General features: G+C 45.1%; 1 protein-coding gene across 1 annotated transcript; it reads left to right on the top strand.

The window, feature by feature from the left end:
• The first annotated feature begins 132 nt into the window (after window positions 1-132).
• Window positions 133-13,319, top strand: LOC130201275 (intraflagellar transport protein 43 homolog A). The gene is made up of 9 exons (XM_056426127.1): window positions 133-258; window positions 1,667-1,768; window positions 4,138-4,208; window positions 7,087-7,122; window positions 7,834-7,880; window positions 11,612-11,684; window positions 12,465-12,540; window positions 12,653-12,715; window positions 12,956-13,319. Exons 1-9 carry the CDS (start codon window positions 214-216, stop codon window positions 13,052-13,054), a joined length of 612 nt encoding a protein of 203 aa, XP_056282102.1. The 5' UTR covers window positions 133-213; the 3' UTR covers window positions 13,055-13,319.
• Window positions 13,320-20,628: the final 7,309 nt, after the last annotated feature.

Below are 20,628 nucleotides of genomic sequence, written 5' to 3' on the forward strand. Positions count from 1 at the left end.
ATATATATATATATATATATATATATATATATATAATATATTATATGTATATATATTATACTGCCAATGTTATATTGTTTATTCTTTACGGCATTCAACTCGGACGCGAACTTTCCTCCCCTTCTGATTGGCGTTGCCATGGAGAGCGTTGCCATGTGACGCTTTTTGATAGCCAGCAAACGCAGCGGCCCCGCTCGAGACGAGAGGAGAGACATGGAGGACAACTTTCCGCTCGGAGAGGTTGGCTCGGTAAAAAATGTAAGTGACTCGTCGGAAAGCAGCGAATGCAGTTAAGTTACACGAGTGCGTGCTGTAAACAGAGTTGAGAGCATAACGTAACTGCAGCGAGGCTAATGGTAGCTCACGTTACTTTAGCTACTAACGTCAGTATTAACCTAGTTAGCTGTGAATGAGAGCTATGTGACATATCTGTTACCACCACATATATGTTATCCTGTTATTTACTGTTGTTGAGCAACAGCAACAGGAAGGTGTGTCTTTGAGCGTGACGTTATAGTTGGGTTAGCTAACGTTAGCTAGCGTCAACTGAGTGGTGAGCGTGGCTCGCTCGCTGCATGCGCGCGCAGCTCAATGTTTCGCTGTTAACGTGACCTTTAACCTCGGTTGTTTTCTTTACCCGCCCTGACCGCATGAACCAAACTGAAATAAAGATATTTGCGGTGAAAGTCAAACCGTTTCTTCTGCATTGCACTAACTATCCTTAGTTCACAGAAATATCGCAATGCTATTTTGTATTTTGCCATATTTTCTTTTACAATATGGATGAAATTATACATAAATAACGTATAGTTTGGTCATTATAAGTTATATTTTAAAATGTAGTGCAGCAATTCAAAATGAAAAATCAACCTCTTATTCATCGACATTAAACACCTCCATCTCTATTTGTTAATCGTATTATTAAGGAAGAGGTATTGGCATGTCCACTGGCCTTAAGGACTCATGCACTTCTTCCATCTTGTCTTGCCATGTTGGCTCTGCATCAACCAACTAGACTGTAGTCTATTGTCCTGGGAGCGCAAAGCTCAACTTTAACTCTCATTTTCTCTCCCCGACCAACATAAAAGGTCCTATAGATCCAACATTAGCACAAATATGTGTTAAGCACCCAAGTTCAACTCACTGCAAAAGTAAATTCAGATCTGTCAGTGAGGGATGACATACTTCACCTGCACCGACAGCACTTCACAGGGGTGTTCCCAAAATGTCTGCTTAGCTATAGGCTATCAATTTCTGAAAAAGAGTATTCTATGAAATATATTTTGACGTTCGGTAAAAACACATTGATTGCAATGATTGTCCGTCTGTAGAGTTGTTCTCCATTCCTCAAGGAAAATCATACACATGGTGTTCACGTGTGAATAATGCATCTGCAAAAAGAACAATGCTCAGTGTGACTTCTCAGAATTAGAAGTTGTACAAAATTACAAAGCAACAGCATACTAATTTCTGAACTTGGTTGTTTTATGAAAGTGTAATAATCTGATCTACATTATTTTGGTGTTAACACGTGATTGGCTCATTAGACGGCTGGCACAGTTATAGAAAATCAAAACCACAAAGTATTTGGTCATTATTGCAAGTGCCAGCTTCTGGCTTTATGATTTAAAATTTCCAATTGATAAAAATGATGCACGTTTCCCAGGTTGCAAAGTCTGGACGGAGAGCTCGCCTCGCAGCAGACCAACCATCGTTTGAAGATTCTCGTCCCGTGAGGAAGTCCTCTGCGTCTGCTTCTGTGGGAGAAGTATGTAAACATGTGATATGAGAGAGCGAGAGCTAGTTGCCTGTTATAATTCCCCCGTACATTAATCTTCATCAATATTTTTGATTTTGTCTCATGCATGAATTACAGGAGGACGACGAGGTAGGAAGCATGTACAAAAGAAAAGTGGTGACTTTGCATGGCTTTTGCTGCAGATGTTAAATAATTTATAATAGTAAACGATATCCACGCAGGTTGACCTTCACCATCTCTTACATTACAGCACCAGCTTGACACACACGGTATACATTTGAATGGAGTCCTCATTTATTTCAGTCACTGTTCCAAAACTGTAGCTACTCTTCATTCATTGTCCTGTTCGTATTGGATCTGTTGTAACTTTAGAGCACAACACTTTGTAAGTGTTGTCTTATTGAAAAAACAAGCAGATTACATCACTAAAATCAACACGACTACCACATTTTCATATATCCTCTTTGTATACTACCTTCTAGTCCTACGTGGAAATGTTGCCGTAAAGTTCTCAGTGATGTCTGCCTCTTGAAACATGTTGGAACTAATGTTGCTAGATTTAGACTAAATATAGGGCAATTATTAATGCGATAAATCAAATCAGTCGTGACAGTTGAAATCTTGGAAACAATTTCACTCCATTCATGGAATCAGTCACTTGGCAAACAGTGAACCAGCCAACATTCCCAAGGCAAAACATTCCAGCAATGCCTTTTCTTTAAAGTAATCTCCCCAAATTAGAACAATTTCCCTAATGTATGAACTAGTATTCTCGCGCCCTTTCTGACCTGCGGTGCACATGCAATACATTTTTCCAGAGTGTCGTGTGACTGGGTGGATTATTTACAGTCTTTGTTTATCAACCCTGGGCTTTTCTGCCTAAAATACCCAACGGATTGGTCACATTCCTGACATCCTTTTAAACAAAGACTCATTTTCTTTTATGGGCTCATAGAGTTTGGCCCTGGAGACCATCAGAGAATCCTAAATTAGAAACTACGAGAGCAAAGCTCATTTCCGTAACAGCTATAACTATTTTACTACTACTGTGAGGTTCATATTTGGTCATGAAGAATTTGAGGCACATATTTGATTCTCATGACACTTAATGTCCTTTTTATTTTTTTTGTCGTGGGAAATATAATTGTCACCGTATGTTTTTAGTACTCCCAGATACACTTAGATACTCCACTATCTCGTTTTTCACGAAAATTGTTAATTTAAAGAAAATACCAAACATCGAACATAAGAGGGATTTCACATCACTTGAAGCTATTTGTTTCAAAGTTGCTGAACATGTCTCAATTGTCATTATTAGAATCCCCTTTGTTCTTAATAAAGAGACAGTTACTAATTACACAAAGTTGAGGGAGCCTGTTCAGCCGCGGCTCTCTCGATTAATGGTCATATACAGCAGAGCAGAGTAGCTCCCCCTCCCTCTACCCGGCTTAATGGTGACATTCAGATTTATAAATGGCTTTGGTGAAGGAACAAGCCATGAAAGATTATTTCCTCTTTCATCATAAACGAAATAAATTCTTCACGAGCACTTTGTCCTCTGCAGACCCAATTTAGTACGGTTGTTGTGCCTTTTTCTTCTTAATTCATTCGTCTAGCGCCCGCCCTCTTGCGCTCTGAGGAATTCATTCATTCAAGTGCCGGTCTCAGGGTCCCGGTCTCAGGGCCGAGATGCATTCTCTGTTTACTATTCTCACAATCAAAGAATGAGAGGGAGAGGGTCATTTTTTTCTCCTGTTGCTCTATTTTCGGGTCAGACTTACAGGCCCTGGCGGTTCCCACACTCTGCTCCATATGTGCTGGAAATGGACACCATTAAAACTATAATAATAAACAAAACAATGTCGTGCGTAGTGCCAGCCATGTGTTTACTGTATGCCATTCTTTGGTTTATTTGATAAGGGACAGTGCACATTCATAAAAACATCTCTGTAAATGTGCCAGTTAGCCAAGAGGCTATTTCACATCTGTATCTGTATCTGGGAGGTGAACTTAGAGGTGAACCTCGGTTTAAATGATCCCTGTACCTTTAGTGGGACAATTAAACTTGCATTTTATTGTCTTTTACATCTATGCTAAAGTTAAACCCTTTAGCTTTTTCTGTTGTAGATGAGAGGGGCACCTAATTACACATTTCTACTTTAATAAACTAATTGTACTTGCATAATATGACCTATTCAACACGATATCAAACAAATATTGATTAATTATGACCACTCAAAGCTCAAACTTACACAAGGATGATACTTGTATGGTCCAAGAATGATACCTAACAACAGTTGGAAGACTGACACATATCATATATTTATCCTCTATGGGAGTAAGTCAACATTTAATGAAGCTCTCTGCTATTTCTTCAGGGTCCTCCTCCGAAACCGGCGCGGCGGCAGGGTGGCTGGGCAGAAGAAAGCTCTGGGTCTGGTTCTGCCAAGTGAGCATCTTCGACTTCTCCTCCTCCTCTTGCGGCGACGCTGAAGCCGGAGACGGCGAGCCGCGGTCTCGGGTTATGTGTTATTAATGAACTCTCATGCTGTTGAATGAGCTTATTTATCAGTGCATATTTGGCACTCGGGCTGTGAATCAACAAGGTTAGGGGGAGCCTGTCCGAGCCGGCAACTCTCCATTCGTCTTCATCTGCGAGCGAGGCGGTAATTGACATGGTTAATGCATCAGCCACAGGAGGGCAGTGTTAGTCAGCTCGCCACTTCATCACAGGGGTTCAAGCCACTTAATCAACCCTCGCCACTGCAGCCTGCTCTTTACAACGGGAGCACAGCATTGAGCATTTGTGGAATATTTGGAACAGATGGAAGGTGTTCGCCAAAAAGCACCGTCTACGACGAACAAATCCAAATCTAAATACTGTTCACGACTTGATCGACACGAAGACGTTTTATCGTCGTGTGTAACCACCTCTCCTGTTTTACTTTCCGCCTGCTGCTGTGAAGCTGCGTTCTCGGTCTCAGTGGAGGTGAGAGCGTAGGAGATGCATCGAAGTGAACAGGCCGAGTCAACTGTGCTTATTTGCGTAGTTTACTGCACCGTTAGTGCAAGCAGAGAAAAGTCAGGAGATACTTCATTTCTCGCAGAAGGTCGGCGTGTCGCTTCTCTGCTTTTACGAAACCCGGCTCGATTCCCAGTCTCGGAGCGATTGAAATACAGGAGGTGTAAAAGAGGTTTGCGTGCGCATTGATCCTCTCTGAAACAAAGTAAGTAATGGTCCCCCCTGGAACCGGCAAGGACTTTTCCCTTCAATGTCACCCCTCATGCTCAATCACCGCCGCCCTCCTCCCACTAATCCCAGCGCAGAAATCCCGGGATTTGTCGATCTATCACTTCTAATTGACACTAAATGATCTGTCAGTTTATTGATGAACCTTTGAAACCAGGTTGTCACAATATATTTTATCCCTAACAACTTTTTCCAGACAGTTTTACCATGTCTATCGCTTCGCCTTACATGAGTCTTAATCAAGGGGCCTGTAATGTGTCTTAAGTGTCGGCCCCCCGCCCCCCAGACAGGACACAGTCCAAGGGCAGCCAGGTAGTCTCCCTCAGCTCTAGTCCCTTCAAGTTGGTTTACACTCAGACATCATCTTTTAAAGCTGAGAATTGTTCCATTATTGTGTTTTATTCAATCTATTCAAAGCCATTCTTTCCTTTTAATTTGCGTCTCACCCTTAAACCTCCTGTTACCTTAAAATTTACTCACATATTTTACCCTCGGGGTCAATTTGACCCCAGCAATTAAAATATCCAGAAAATTATTAGAATTAATATTGTTTCCCAAGTTTAAGTGTGAGGTACTTTATGTTTGTTTGTTGACGACCTAAATAGCCCTTTAAATATATAAAAAAGTTGATATTTCTTAAATGTTTGACACAGTGAAAAACAGCCTGGGGTTAAATTGACCCCAAAGAACACCGACATTAAACATTGAATGGGGTCAAATTGACCCTAAAGGTAACAGGAGGGTTAAAAAAAATTAAAGATTATTTAGTAACCTGTGCAAGTTTTCCGAAACACAAAACAAATGCATCCTAACTTTAATGTCCGTATAGCTTGATGGAAGTCGATGTGTGATGTGAAATGGTATTCACATTTCCCCGTCTACTCACGAGGATATCATACTCAAAGGTGCGGCATCTGTTTTTTTAATTTTTATTCAAGTGTTATTTTTTTTGGAGTTGATGAGTTTGTTTGCCTGAATTGAAACGCTGTCTGCTCTGATTGTCAATTTAGTTTTATTTATATCACCCAAAGTCCCAAATCAAATTAGCCTGATAGGCTTTCCAGTCTGTACAGCAAACTCCCCGCAGAAAAAACTCTTTAATAGAAGAGAAGAACGTTACATCTGGAACACCGAGGGAAACCTCTTAAATGAAACTGAACGTGGGGATTGGAGTTGGTGTACAGGTGCTAATTTCTATTTTGACGCTGTTATTTACTTCCATTCTTGTTCACAGCAGCTCTACCTTTCTAGTGATGTCTCTCCTGCGTCGTTGTTGTCGGACTCCCTGCACACTGTGTGCAGGGATCCTAATCCCAACATTGGTAATTGGGTGCACCTTCACCAGTAGGAATGTATCTAAAACTAATTAATACAGCAAGAAATCAAGATTCAGACCATGTAGATTTTGGCAGTATGAAAGGATAAACATGACAGCAAGGAAAATACTTTTGCTATTCTGGAAGTATGATTCAATACCACTAGGGGGCACTACTCAACCAGGAGAACTAGGACAAGCATTTATTGTCCAAAAAAAAGAGATTAAAACCTCTGATACACATGTTTAGGCTACTGATAAAAATACACCAAAACTTATCTGCTCTGATTCTTTTCTTATGAATGAAGATTTATAAGGTGAAATACTTCTCAGGTAATAATAATGTTACTTTTCTTTGATGTCTGGTGTGATTGCTACCTTTCTTAAAACAGATTGTGAATGCTAAACACACGACGTTGAGGCAGAGAAGTGTCAAAACACAGTATTTTGTAAGTCTGGAATAGCAGCATGATGCACAAACCAGGAGGAGGAGACACAGCTATTAGACACCCCTGTGTCTGGTAGAGCAGAATTACTATCATTAGATACAGATAGAGTGGATATATCATTAAAAAAAAGAAGAATACACACACACACACACACATATATATATATATATTCACACACACACACACATACATGCACTGCCTATAGCATTTTTTGAGTTGTGTGCTTACCATTCATTTGAATAAAAAATAAAAGAAGAATGTAATCTGACAAGTGTGTTATTTAATGCTTTAAAATGTGTCTGCTGTCCTGTAGATCTTCAAGAAGACCTGCAGCTGAAGACCTGGAAGAGTAAGTGTCCTCTGCCACCGCATCAACCGAATTCATTGTTAGTTACATTTGTGTGTATATGGATACGTAAATGTTTGTTCCCTATGCAGTAATGTGGAAACAGCGCTGTATTTTCAGATTGTCCTTGGTTGCAACTAATCCATGCCATCCAAGAACAATCACTTAACATGATTAAAAAACAGCGTGACTGAGTTGTCATCACTTTTGTTGTTGTGAGGAGCCAAGTGTTCCCGTTATTCTATTGTCTAACCTCATCCTGTGACTAGAATAGACATCATGAGGAGAGGCAGGTAGAGGGCGAAGTTGTCGATGTTTTACTCGGAGCGGTTGGAGCCCGGCGCCTGAATGACACGCGAGACAGAGGCTATACGTTATTGCAAAGCTTCCTTGTGTTGAGCTTCTGTCACAACTGCCCTGTCTCAGTAATATTTATGCAGCTCCAGCTGTTTTTTTTAGTTTTAAATCCTAGAGGTGATGTTGTCTGAGGCTGGGCGGCTGGTCTCGCAGCGCCGCCGGTCCCTTTCCCTAGAGACGACCGGTCAGACGTCCGGTCAGACTGTAGCGCACCGAGCGTGAGAGAAAAACACGAATCAAGCCCACCGTCGACGAAGAGCAACCCAGGAGCCAACTCGCTCGCTCCCCGTGATGACCTCACCGCTGCATCTTGAAACCGTGAAATAATTCGTCCTCTCCCACTCTCTGTTTCTACAGCCGACGCCTGCGACCACAAACTCCCCCGGGATCAGATGATGAAGGAGGTAAGAACACCCTCACTATCCCCCACTCCGTGTCTCCCCTCACGGGCAAAGAGGAGCCCTCCGGTGCCTCCCCGGCACATTCATCCTCTGGAAGTAGAGCAGATAAGCCGGCAGTCAGATCATCGCTTTTCACCGACGCTCACAGCATATTTCTCTGAGAATCCAGCGTGGATTCATATGTTTCAGCGCTGGCCCCTGCGTTCATCCTCTTGACCGGTGAGTGACGCCGTGTGAGCAGTGAATATGCTCATTAAATAAAGTTAGATCTATAGGTGAAGGAAAATATTGTGGCAGGATTGAAGCGTTACCCTCAACACCTAGAGCGACTCACTTAGCCACACACACACGCGCACACACACAGTGTCAGGTTGAATACAGATCTAGCAGTAACTGAGTCACCTGAGGGCCCAACTCTGTGCACCACAACCATGTCACAACTGAGGGGGAAATTTCAGCTAAACTCGCCTGGAATAATTGTTCTATCTTGTGTCACAAGGCAGCTGCAGGGATATGGGGTCAAATTGCCTCCGTAGAGGTAGGTTAGCAGCATGAAATGCTCGGTTGCTGAAGGACTTCCACACATCAGTATTATTGGTAGTTTTGAGTCATGCCATTCATTAAAATAAAATGAAAAAAGCACCATATTGTTCAAACCCTATACATTTACAGTCAATTACAGATCATAACGCTGCCATTCATCATGTTTCTACATTCAGGGTTTTGCAATACACAATAATACAAATTAGAATTAAAATAGTCAAATGTCCTTTTTGTTTTTTTGTGAAATATTTAACTTTTATTTTCCCATGAGCACTGTGAACTAGGATAAAGAGTTGGTCACATTATGAAAAATATTGTGATGTCGCAAACTAATTAATGATCTAATCATCGATGAGCTCTAAAGTAAACGTTGCATTGTTCCCTACAATGTTTAATTAAAAATAATGCATTTAAGAGTCTTATTTGATAGTTTTATTTTAGATCAAAAATCAGAAAATTACCTTTTAAAAACTATTTTGGATTATTAAACTCTCAAATGAAATTTAAATGTCTTTATAAATAACAATGAATTGCACACATTCAGTGCAGGTTTTGAGGTTCGCTAGTCAATTAATAGAACTGTAGATATCTATTACATTAAACACACATTTGTCCGTCACTGTCACGTATGCGCCGGCTCCAACGGCCCGTTCATTGAAGAGTCCAGAGGTTTGGTTCTCTTGCAGTTAAGGCCGCCGGAAAGATTATTACTCTGTGGAGGGAGACCTCTTAATACAGAGCCGGAGGCAGGGGCATTGGAAATTACAGTGCTGAGGGTTAGTGAGATAGCCCCTGCGATCTTGATTATGTCCCCTACCCTTATCCCTTATGTCCACTGGCTACAAGCACAGAGAGAGAGAGAAGGCTCGCCCAGTCCTCCCATCACCTGCCCCCACAGCCTCCTGCTGGGCACTTAAAACAGCACCAGTATCGCAGAAACACTCATCATGATGTGTCGAATATTGTCCTATAAGCCTTTTTAAATGGATCCTGTACCCAGGTAATCATTTGACTGGAACCCCGCGCAGATCACCTGTTCTCCAAAGTCAGTGCCTGCCGGGGGTGAGCATGTCTACATCCACAGCAAATTATCCCCTTTTGATATTCACACGCCTCAGCGAGAATGACGGACGCGACGGTAATAAGGATACGCGCGGTCGGCCCGCCGCCACGCCAAAGCCACCTTGACACGTGTCCGGCCGAGGGAAGGAAGCGAGTGTAAGTAATGTGGAGAGAGACGGCTCCTTCTGATGCGTCAGGAGAAAACAACGGGCTTGTTTGCGGCCGCTTCGATGCCCCGCTCGACCTCCGGTAACGGGTTGGATTTGAAGCTCATTTAAAAATGTTTGTTTCTTCTTTGACTTTATAATAGATTTTGCATATAGACAACATAAGTGTGCTTCACACTGAAGTCTCATGGAGTGTGGTAATAGTGCATTACTGGCTGAAATGAAAAGGCGTGGCTGCGGACGGGGAGACGACACACAGGAAGCTGTTTGCAGAGAGCCGGACGGCGAGGCTTTTTGATGTCATTGCACTAAGACCATTACATTTGATTGGGGGTCCGGGGGGGCCGGATTGTGCTGAACGCTGTGCTTTGTAAATGAGAGGACAAAGTGTCACCGGGGCCTCATGAATATGAAATACCCGCGCCCGCATTTATTTGGATATCAGAAACACAGATGAATCGTGTCAGCGGCTAAACGAGCGTGGCATTTTTAATTTGGTTTAATTAAAAAAAGAGAAATAAATTAGTTATCAACAGAGGGGGATTTAAAAAAAAAAAAATTATCGATTAAAAATTTGACACGTTAGGTTTTGTAGAATACAAAAAATAATTATCTTCGTCTCAACAGTGCGGGACTTTTACGGACAACTGGAATGTAGCTTCCCATCAAACATAGATGTTTCTTCAACAGTTTTATTTTCGGGAGTTATTCTGAAGGAATGACAGATGCCAAGATATTTCCTCACATCAGATGCACACTTCCATCTCCTCACCTCTATTTAGCTCCTCTATTGACTTTCCCCTCGGGGCGCCGTACTGTGGCGAGAGATTACCGACGACCCTCCTCGTGCAGTCCGGCTCTCTCTTCTCCTCTTCTCCTCTCTGTCTGTTCCTCCCTCTCTTTCTTCCACTCTCTATCCACGTTTCCCTCTCACTGTCAACACTCAATAAGGATGCGCAGCCCCCGAAATATTGTTCAGGAAATTATACAAAACATCCAAAGTTTTCTTTCAGAGCAGATGGAGAGCCAGTCAGGTTGTCCTATTGATTGACAGTTTTACCTCATTGATTGTTGTCTACATTCTTCTACAGCTATATACTGTCGTATCTTTCACATGATAAATATCACACACTAATGGACTTCATGACTTGATGAATTAATTAGCCGAAACACATTTAAATAATTCTATTCATGAATTATTGCTAATTTAGCTTAATTGCATCCTATCTTTCTACATCCTTCGTTGTGCTTAATTTTTTTAATTCCCATGCTGCAGCAAACGTCCGTCTGAAAAAACGCTGTGAAAGTTTCCCCCGTCCGTCTCGGCCGCGGCGCCATCCTCTGTCCTGTTGCGCCTTTACCCAATTAAAGTGGGTTCCCACTGTTCGAGCAGCGGGTCGGCGGCTCCCGGCTCCCGCGGCTCCTGCCAGGCCGCACCGTGACTTCCGACCCCGCACAGATGGGCCCGCGAGCGAATGCTCTTGCACGTAGGCTGGACGCCGCCCCAGTCGGAGTGGCAGAGCGGACACGGAGGTCGGCCCGCCGGCCGCCGCGGGTCCTCGGGGCGGGCCGGCGCTGACAGGGCCCAAATGCTCAGGTAGCAGGGGGTGCTTTCTGGGGAGCCCCTGGCCAGCGCCCCTCTCACAGCACGAAGAGCTGCCGCCCGGCCTCCTGAATATTCATGGCCGCATGGCTGTTGTGACAGGGCAGCTCTTGTGAGAGTGTAACTCTGGCGAGGGGGGGGGGGGAGGGGGGAAGTGCCACACACACACGGCCACACACACACACACATTCAAACAAAGATGTCGCTGCCGTACACGGGGGTGGGGGGGGGGGGGGTGTTTCTGCATTTCTCATAAATGATTCCGCCGATCAGAGCGCCGAATATTTAGACGCGTTTTTAAAAAAGTTCTAGGATTGTTTTTTAAATGTTGTGGTCTTGTGGTTTTTTGTTTTTTTTAGATATTCCCGTGATTCCAGACCTGGAAGAAGTGCAAGAAGAAGATCTAACGATGCAAGTCGCAGCTCCGCCAAAGTAATGACGCCTTAAACTTTTAAGAGTTCCTCCTTATCGCTCATGATTTACACACACACACACACACACACACACACACAGCATGTCCCCAGCTCCATGCAAGACGGGTAACCTCTGTCCATGCACAGGACACTAGATCAGTGGCCTGCTCCGGTGACTTTGATGGTCACCTGTCCTCCACTCGTTGCAGAGTGTCTTACTTTATCGGGCAGAAATGGAGAAATAACAGTTGGGTCTGATTTATGCAACTCTGTTCCAGGGTCTCTCCTCACCGGGCCCTTTGATTTACAGGGCAGTGAGAGACACGCCGACATGTGTCGAATATGTAGCGAGGCTATGACAGCGGTGGAGGTTATTAGGCTGGGGCTTGCTCTCTGTGCGAGATAATATCCACATTGAACTCATTGCGGGGGCAATGTAGCGTGTAATGCGCAGTAAGTAGGACTGGCATGCACTGCTAGGCCCCGGCCACTTTGAGAGCCCCCCCCGCCCCCGCCCCCCCCCACACACTTAATTCCAACCCACAGATAAGCAGCTGGGTTTCAATTTGAAGCGTTTACCACTTGGCAACCATCTCCTGCTCTCTGTGGTCTTCGCTTGAAGTCGCGGCGCTCCGTTGTGCACAAACGTCCAACACCCACCGAGCTCTTCTTCCACCCGGTTTGCCCGTGGCGTGAAAGCACTTCCGTCGGGATGGCCACTATTTTTCTGCGATGTGTCGTTCTGATTGAAATGCACGTCTGTTGTGAGACCTTCTCTGACTTTCTGTGATCCCGTTAGCGTCCAGGTGAACCGGGTGATGACCTACAGAGATCTGGACAACGATCTGAAGTATTACTCTGCCTTCCAGACCTTAGTACGTCAAGTTCATGCGTATATCTCTTTTAATATTCGTCGGTCCATTTAATGTCATAAGAGCAGCTCTGGTTGTGCAAGCTGAGTGAATTTGGCTGCAATTCTCTCTTCAGGATGGAGAGATCGACTTGAAGCTCCTCACCAAGGTTCTCGCACCAGAACAGGAGGTGAAGGAGGTGAGTGAGATTTTAGTAAATACAGCATGTGTGGTGCCTGTCCAGCTGTTTCTGGAGCCCCAGGGGAGGTTGCCACTCCGTCTCCCAGGTAATCAAGATTTATGATGTGTACATTAACACCCTCTGCTCACCTCACCCCATTCTCCTCTCTTTGCTCCCCCTGTTCCCCGTGCTCTCTCTCTCGGTACGTCGCCCTCCGCCTCCCTGATTCTTCTTCTCTCCCCCTCTTGTGCTCTGCAGGATGATGTGAGCTGGGACTGGGATCATCTGTTTACAGAGGTGTCCTCCGAGCTGCTGATGGAATGGGATCAAGGAGAGACCGAGGAGGCGGCCGCATGAGGAGGAGCTCTGGTCTGTGACTTTAAATGGCTCCAGGGAGAACTGGGCGAATGTCTATTACACATGGAGCCAGTGACTTTGGTTATAGCGACTTTAATTAGGGCCCTCGCAGCGACCACGAAGTCGTATCCACAATGTATATATCTCAAAGTGTAAAGACAGTGTTTCTTGTGTTTTTTAAATAAAGTTCACGGTGCAGTGAATAATGGGGCTTTGTCTTCTCACCCGTCTTTTCTTGGGGTGTTGGAGCGAGTTTGGTAATTCACCCTGATTTTGTTTGTGAGTTTTTCACTTAAACAGCCAAAAGGCAAACGGATTGTGCGTGGAAAGCTTACCAATGCCCTTCCTGTACAGACATCATTATCGACACCCGCATACAAGTCCAAGGTTGATAATCAGCTAAGCTGAAATCCAGTTGATTGTGTTCAAATTAACATTCCTCATTAAAGCCGACAACCTTATTGTTATTGACTGTGCCATTGACTTTATCTTCCAGGTCTTCGATAGGAGCAACCCTTCTTCACTATTATCTCAAATGCATTGAACAGAGTTCCGATTGACACCTGGGGGATTAGCATACATTACACCTTTTACCGGATAAAGAGGAATGGATGTAAGTCGGGAACCAGACGACAGCCGGTGAGCGCTCTTCAAAGTGATGAACACAAATTCACGACGACAATGTGATAACGCCGAGTATGAAGCCCACGGAACAACACGGGACAGAATAGGCATGTTCTCGACATTGCCTCTGACACACTTGCACTGAGTTTGATGTGATTTCCGTCGTACGACGCGCCTTCAAACATGTGCTAATCGCCAGTATCAGCATTCAGTTTAGTCTCCGGTTCATGTGTGTGAATATAAACGCCGGCCTCCAAAGTCACGCCGAGTCTATTAGAGAAACGGCTGTAACATTTACAGATTGTGATTAGGTTTGTTTCTGAAGCAGGGAGCGGTCTCGTGGCATTTGGAGATGCACAGCAAAATCCTCAAGGACACGTAATCCATGCATCTAACGGCTCAATCACTGGCCATCACAAATAGATCCAGATTTTTCTCATTCGGTGGGCCTTGAATCAACTTCATCAAGAGTAATACCTCAGGACGAAGCGATCGCACGGGTTATTTGTGCTCCGAATACGTGTGCGCGTGGCTGAATATTCGAGCTCGGTGCTGTTGCCGAATGATTTTCTCTCAGACAAACAAACGCACACTTTTTTTTCTTTTTTCTCCACCGCCTCCACAATTGGCTTATTTAGCCAGACTTAATGAATTCTACCCATATGCCCTGAGCAGCTGCTACGTTGCCCCTTCCTCCCGCCCCCGCCGAGCTGCGAAGTGCCCATCCATGTAGAGACAACCTCTAGCTGTCTCTCTGGAGAAGGCTAAGCCTGCCACTCCTCTGCTGGCAGCCGGCCGGTGCTGTCTGAGGTGGACCGCGGACGGGCCGAGGACTCAGATTAGGGCCCCGCGATCACGGGTTGCGGCCGGCCTCAAATGATTGGCCCGAGCGTCGGTGGATCAGAGAGGGGATTAGAGAGAGAGAGAGAGAGAGAGAGAGACGCTGTTTGGCATATGCTTGCATCCAGCTCCTCAAAGTGACCTCTCTCTCCACCCTCATCCTGCCGCTGTCTTCTCCTTTATTCCCTCCATGTCTGCCAGTGCACACAGTATATATCTCCTGACGCTGCGGCGGGGCTCGGAACGACCTCTCACTGTCTGGGTGCAGTGAATTCAATCACGTCAAAACAGCTACAATATGTGCATTATTTCTAGCGGAGAAGACAGTTGTGTTCCGCGAGAGCTTTTTGGTTACGGCGCAGCTTCCAGATGAATGCGGTGTCACTGAGAGGTGAGCGGAGTCTGAGGCCTGACTCGATGCCGTGTCTATCAGATCAGATGATACAGGCCTCACATGGGTTTTTGGGTGTCATTTGTTTTTTCCGTGACATTTTTCTATTAAAATAATGGAGCCATTACCGCTGTAAAGATCCATGTTGCCCCACTGGATGCTTCCGTAATCCGATATTTCATTCCCAATGTTCCAGTAATGACATAGTGTTTAAATTCCTTTGATTTGATGGGATGCAGAGCGAATCTCAGAGTTTAGGAAGGAAAATAAGTTTGGTTATTTTGGAAAGAGCAGTCTGTTCCTGAAGACCCCCAATAAAACATAAAACCGTGAGGCCAGTTCGGACCAGCTGAGCACCCAGAGTGCTCAGGCCGCCGAGTTTAAATAGGTAATTTATCTGTTTTTGTTGGGTCCCTTGGTGGAAATTACTTTTCATTTTGTGGCAAAAATAAATAAATTAAAGGAAGTAATACCATTTTAATAAAAAACGGACGAAGGCCCTTAATGTAATGTTTTTTCCTGCTCCTCATCGACAGGCTTGCCTTAATGTATTTTGATATTCGCCGCTAATTGGAAGGATAGAATAGAGATAATATGCTTCCAGCTCTAGCTAATATGCTGTGGCGTTGACAGAAGTTTATACATCTTATCTGGTCTCAATATCTGCCTTCCACGGCCCAAAAGCAATATGCCGTGGTGTAATTAAAGAAAATGGGGAGATGTGAAGATAGCCGGGGCCCGATGCCGGGGCCCCGCAGACACAGAGTGAGGGGTGAGGACAGACACGCTGAAGCTCAAGGAACATTCGGACCAGTTCATTCCACCAGGGGCCGCGTGCCGGTCACGGGTTCCCCGCCGCTGACCCGGCCAGCAGGTGCCATGAACCGGTCACGAGACGATTATGATCAGTTCAAAAAGCCATGAAGATAAAGACATCTCCCTTTTTAAGCTGGAGTCAGATCGTGTTTTTCACATTCATTTATATTATAGCTAGCTTAACCATTCCGACCATATTTAAATGCGTCTTGTGCCCTTTTGAAACTCGCCTCAAAAAGAAGCCGCAGTATCGATTTGCCACACGGACTGTTATTTCAAGTTTAAAGGAGAAATCCTCGCAACACAACGAAGGCCGTCGGATCAATATCACTTTTTGATCAAAAGGGGATTTTCTTTTGAAATAGCGAGATTAAACAGATGTTTATGTTTCACGATATACTGCACCTTTAAAAGCTCCAGGGCTTGTGGGGGAGGAGGAGGGGGGATTACACCACGAGAGACAATGAAAGTGGTATTTTTTTAAGACAAAGTTTGACGGGTTTAAAAGGGTTTTCAGTTTTGTCCGTGCGATTTTACCCCCGCTCTTCTTTAGTTAATATTCTATCGCTCCAAGTCCTTTTTTTTTGGTTTACCCCAGGTGGGCTCGGACATGAAATGGCCGGGGCGGTGGCAGCTCTGAATGCCCCTGGGCATCTTACGGCCGTCATGTTGTCAAAGCACCCAGGAGGGGGAATGAGAGGCCGGGAGGTTTTTTTCAAGTGCAAACCACGAGATCGGGGGGGGAACAAAAGCTTCTGTTCTTTTGGTAACGGGGAGATCGGCTGAATTCATTATTATTATTTCCCCTCGTATGTTTTTAGTGCGCCCGAGTGTTAGGTGGCGAGACGGGGTTTGAACATGAAATACAGCGCAGCTCCACATTTGTCATGTATTTTATTATTTCCCTTCCTCACCTCTCAGTCCTGGACGCGAGGTCCTTCATTTTGCACATGACTGGTTTTCTTATCATTGTGGGCCCTCTCCACTGGCCTACGAGTGACTTAAAGGCAATAAAACACAAAACATTCTGTAAAACACGGATGCCTCTCTGATCGCAGAGGCCCTGCAATGCCTCCCTGGGAAATTATGATAATAACTCAGTGGTTGTTGGAGCGGCCGGGTCGCTGGCGGAGGGCTGGGGGCCGATGGGATGGGGTTCACCAAGGGCCTGTGAGCAGGGACAGGTCAAGGTGGCCTGCTGGGCCTCGCCACCCCCCCCCCCCCCTGTCATAAACTCTTTCCATCATACAGGATGCTGTTTGCAGCCAGGTATTCAGCGGAACCTCTTTGTCTTGAAGCCACTTGCGATAAAGCAAGGACTGATGGGAGAGTGGTTGTGTCGGCCCTCCGGCGGTGGGGAGGTCAGCCCAGGAGCTCGTTCCAGCCAGCAGAGGAAAACGCTCGAGTCAACACAACTCCGCCGTTTGCCCTCTGAGGGTCACGGGCACACTTTTTGTTAATGTACTTTGAACTTGGTACTTTTGTAAAAAAAACATATCTCTGTTCCCATTGAGGGAAAGAAACAAAGCAGCGAGAGCGCCGCGTCTGGTCGGGATTTTTTTTGTTGCCGTCTGGATTTGTTGCCGGGCGGCGGCGGGAGGGGCTGGATGCAACACCTCTCGAGTGTGCGAATGAGAAGGAGCGAGGACAGGAAGAGAGCGCGGGCTCCAGCGCCGAGGGGCTGAGATTGCACCTGTTCCGGCCCGGCGCCCGCCCAGCAGGGTCTCGCCAGAGCCTCGGCCTCTTCTCCTGGCATCTGTGATGGGGGCCGGGGCCAGTCCCACCTTTAGCGCCCGCTACCGCCTCTTCTTCGCTCGGAGGAGAGAGACGAGAAATGCTCGAGGCTCCATCTGCCGGGGGCTCGCCGCGGTCTCTGCGGCCCGCCGGAGGGGAAGGGGGGTTGCTGGGCCTCCACGACTCTGCCACGGGGGTCTCACGGTGGTAGACTGCGGCGCCGCGCATCACACGTCACATGCCAGCTGGCCAGGCTCTCTCCCCTGTAAACAGAGACTAATGACCAGTCACACACACACACACACACAGAGCCCTTGGTAGAGTGGAGGAGGGGGAGACGAGGAGAGGGAAACGGCCCGGTTCGGTTTGGATGCAGGGAAGCAGCATCCTGAGGTGTCTTCTTCACGGGATCTGACGCTGTAGAAGGAACAGTTTGAGCCCACCGCCACAGTGGGACTCGACTAAAGATGCTCGTTGGGTCTGCCCACTACATCACAGTCCACTGGTTTCCTGCATGCGTGCACCATCACAGGGCTCCCAGTGCTCCGCGAGCCCCCAGGCTGGAGCTGGTCCACCTGCTGAGTCTGTAAAGCTCTCATGTTGGATCTCTGTCCTGAGGAGCCGGATGCCGCGATGAACTCTGAGGTAGAATATGGCATTAATCGTTGTAATATTGGCAACTAAGGATCCATAAAGCGTTGTGAAAATGAACGGCTGAACCTCTTCATGAACCATGTGATGTATTAACTGTATGTCTGAGCGGTCTTGTCTCCAGATTGAAGGACATTTGCGTTTCCTGTCTCCTTCAGGATCTCCTCGTCCGTGTCTCCTAAGCTCAGTTTTTTCAAGAATCCCCCTCATTCAATCAAATTACACTTATTTTCAGCATCCCCCCCAAACAGATGTCATACAGGCCTACGTCCCGCTCTCTCATCGGACGTCTTACCCTGACGTCCCCGACACATGCATTCATAGATATATCGAATGCAGGATGGAAATGACGTGACATTGTGTGTTATTCCCCAGTTCGGCAGGGAGAGGTCGGGAGGTCACTCGGTAACACCGAGCCACTGGCTGGTCCACTGAGGTGACTTGGCTTCATCTACAAACTCGCGATAAATATCTGGCCACATCATTTATTTTAATTCGCTCCTTTCCTGCTCCGATGGAATGGATTCTTAACCTTGCAGGACAAGGACACCCGCATGCTGCCTGCCTCGCCGTGGCCGTTAAATTATTCTTCATTCTTCAGGGGGAATAAAAAATCCAAAAAAAAGGAATCCGGCGCTGCTCAAACTGTCAGCTCCAATGAAAAGCACGGCTGAAAACCGTTGTCACTGAACCCCCTGGACAAGGAAAAGATGGGGAGTGGGCAGTGAAAGACAGGGTGAGAGAAGTGGTGGAGGAAGAAAGGGGGGGGGGGGGAGTCAGCAGCCTCCAGAGTGATTTATTTGCCAAATCAGGACACAATGAGTCGATTATGAGTCCTCTAATAAGAGAGAGTGTTTGGGGACCCACTAATTGGGCATGATTGAGTTGCAGTCTGGGAGCCGGGTGAAAAGGGAACCTGGTTCGGCGGCTGTCATGCAATCATCAGCTAATCAGAGCTTTGAAATTAAAACGGCGTGTTTAGGGTAGAGGACGGGGTAATGGCAGGGACCTGTCTGAGCTCTGAGGCTGCCTGAGGAGGCTGTTACAATGTGTGTGTGTGTGTGTATTTGTTTGTGTGCGTCCATAAGTACAGTACGTATGTGTGCAGTGGATAGAACAGATGATTGTATTTTGTGTGTGTCTGTATGTGTGTGTTTGGGGCCTCTCATCTCTGACTGGTCTGCACTGGTCTTGATGAGGACAGTGAAGGAGCTGTAATCAGCCCATCCTTGTACTAATACTTGTATGGTGTGTGTGTGTGTGTGTGTTTGTTTGTTTGTTGCATAGGTTACAAACCCATATGTTTTTTTTCTATGAAGGCTGAGCCAGAATTGAGAAATACATTCTCATCAAACATTGTATAATATTTTCTACTGAGATTTAAAAATAATATGCATTTAAAAATATACATATTGCTGTAGTACTAATAATTTACATATATAAAAGTCATGCATAGTTATTTTTTAAATAGATTGAAAAATAATATATTGGTCGTTTTGGTCTAAATGATTATATTTGTTGGAAATCAAATGTACATATAATCTATTTCATAAAAAATAAAGTGTTTTCCAAGTATAAGCACATGTTAATAAAGTCCCACAGCTCTATTATATTTAAGTAAATCCAAATAAAAAAGATTGAAAGGCTGCAGCGTCTACAAACCACGTTGGGGTTTTATGTAATCTGAGCTGTTGTGTCCCCGGGTGGCCACTAGGGGGCAGTGTTTATCTGCAATGCATCGCGAGCGGACACCGACGGGCTAATCGATGTCAGGCGCTTTCTCTGCTGCGTGCTTAGAGCACAGTTACAAAGCAGTAAAGCACATTAATACTACAGAAGGCAGGTGAGACGGAAACATCACTGCTAAGGACAATAAGCTTGTTTTGGGTTTTTTGCAACTTTATTCCAGCTCTGTTGACATGGAGACCGGGTTGTGGAAACATTGTGAGTCCACGATGCACAAGCATTAAGGCTTCCCTCGCAGTAAGAGAAGGTGGACCGCCACAACAATAGTATTTTTGGAATATTATAAATATGGATACGTTTTTCATCTTTCCACAGAGAAAGTACATGTTAGTTTTATCGAATAAAAACCTTTCCCCCTTTCTTTTCCCTATAAGCACATTCATAGTCGTTTTAAAATGTGGTTTCTCTATCAAAAGTCGCCATAATACTTGTTTATATTTTAATTTCTATATTTCCATTGTAGTTATTCGTAGCATCCCCAATAGTGAGTTCATAATGACGCTCATGTAAGTTGTGTTTTTTATGGTTTGCAGCATGACGTCTACAAGTAATACAAAGTAGGAATAATTGTAAAATACCATTCAGAAACATGATAGTGTTGATTTATACTACTATTTTATAATTTTCTTTTTCATATTTTCGAAAAGAAACCGGTGCACTGATTATGTGCATGACTGCTTTAGCCAATGCCACAGTTAGTGTTTGTAATGTGTCCATTACCTTATAATAGGAAATATGTTCATGTTGATGTTTGTTTATTTTGACTGCTTAA

This window comes from Pseudoliparis swirei, chromosome 11 (assembly GCF_029220125.1).
Source record: "Pseudoliparis swirei isolate HS2019 ecotype Mariana Trench chromosome 11, NWPU_hadal_v1, whole genome shotgun sequence".
Classification (NCBI taxonomy): domain Eukaryota; kingdom Metazoa; phylum Chordata; class Actinopteri; order Perciformes; family Liparidae; genus Pseudoliparis; species Pseudoliparis swirei.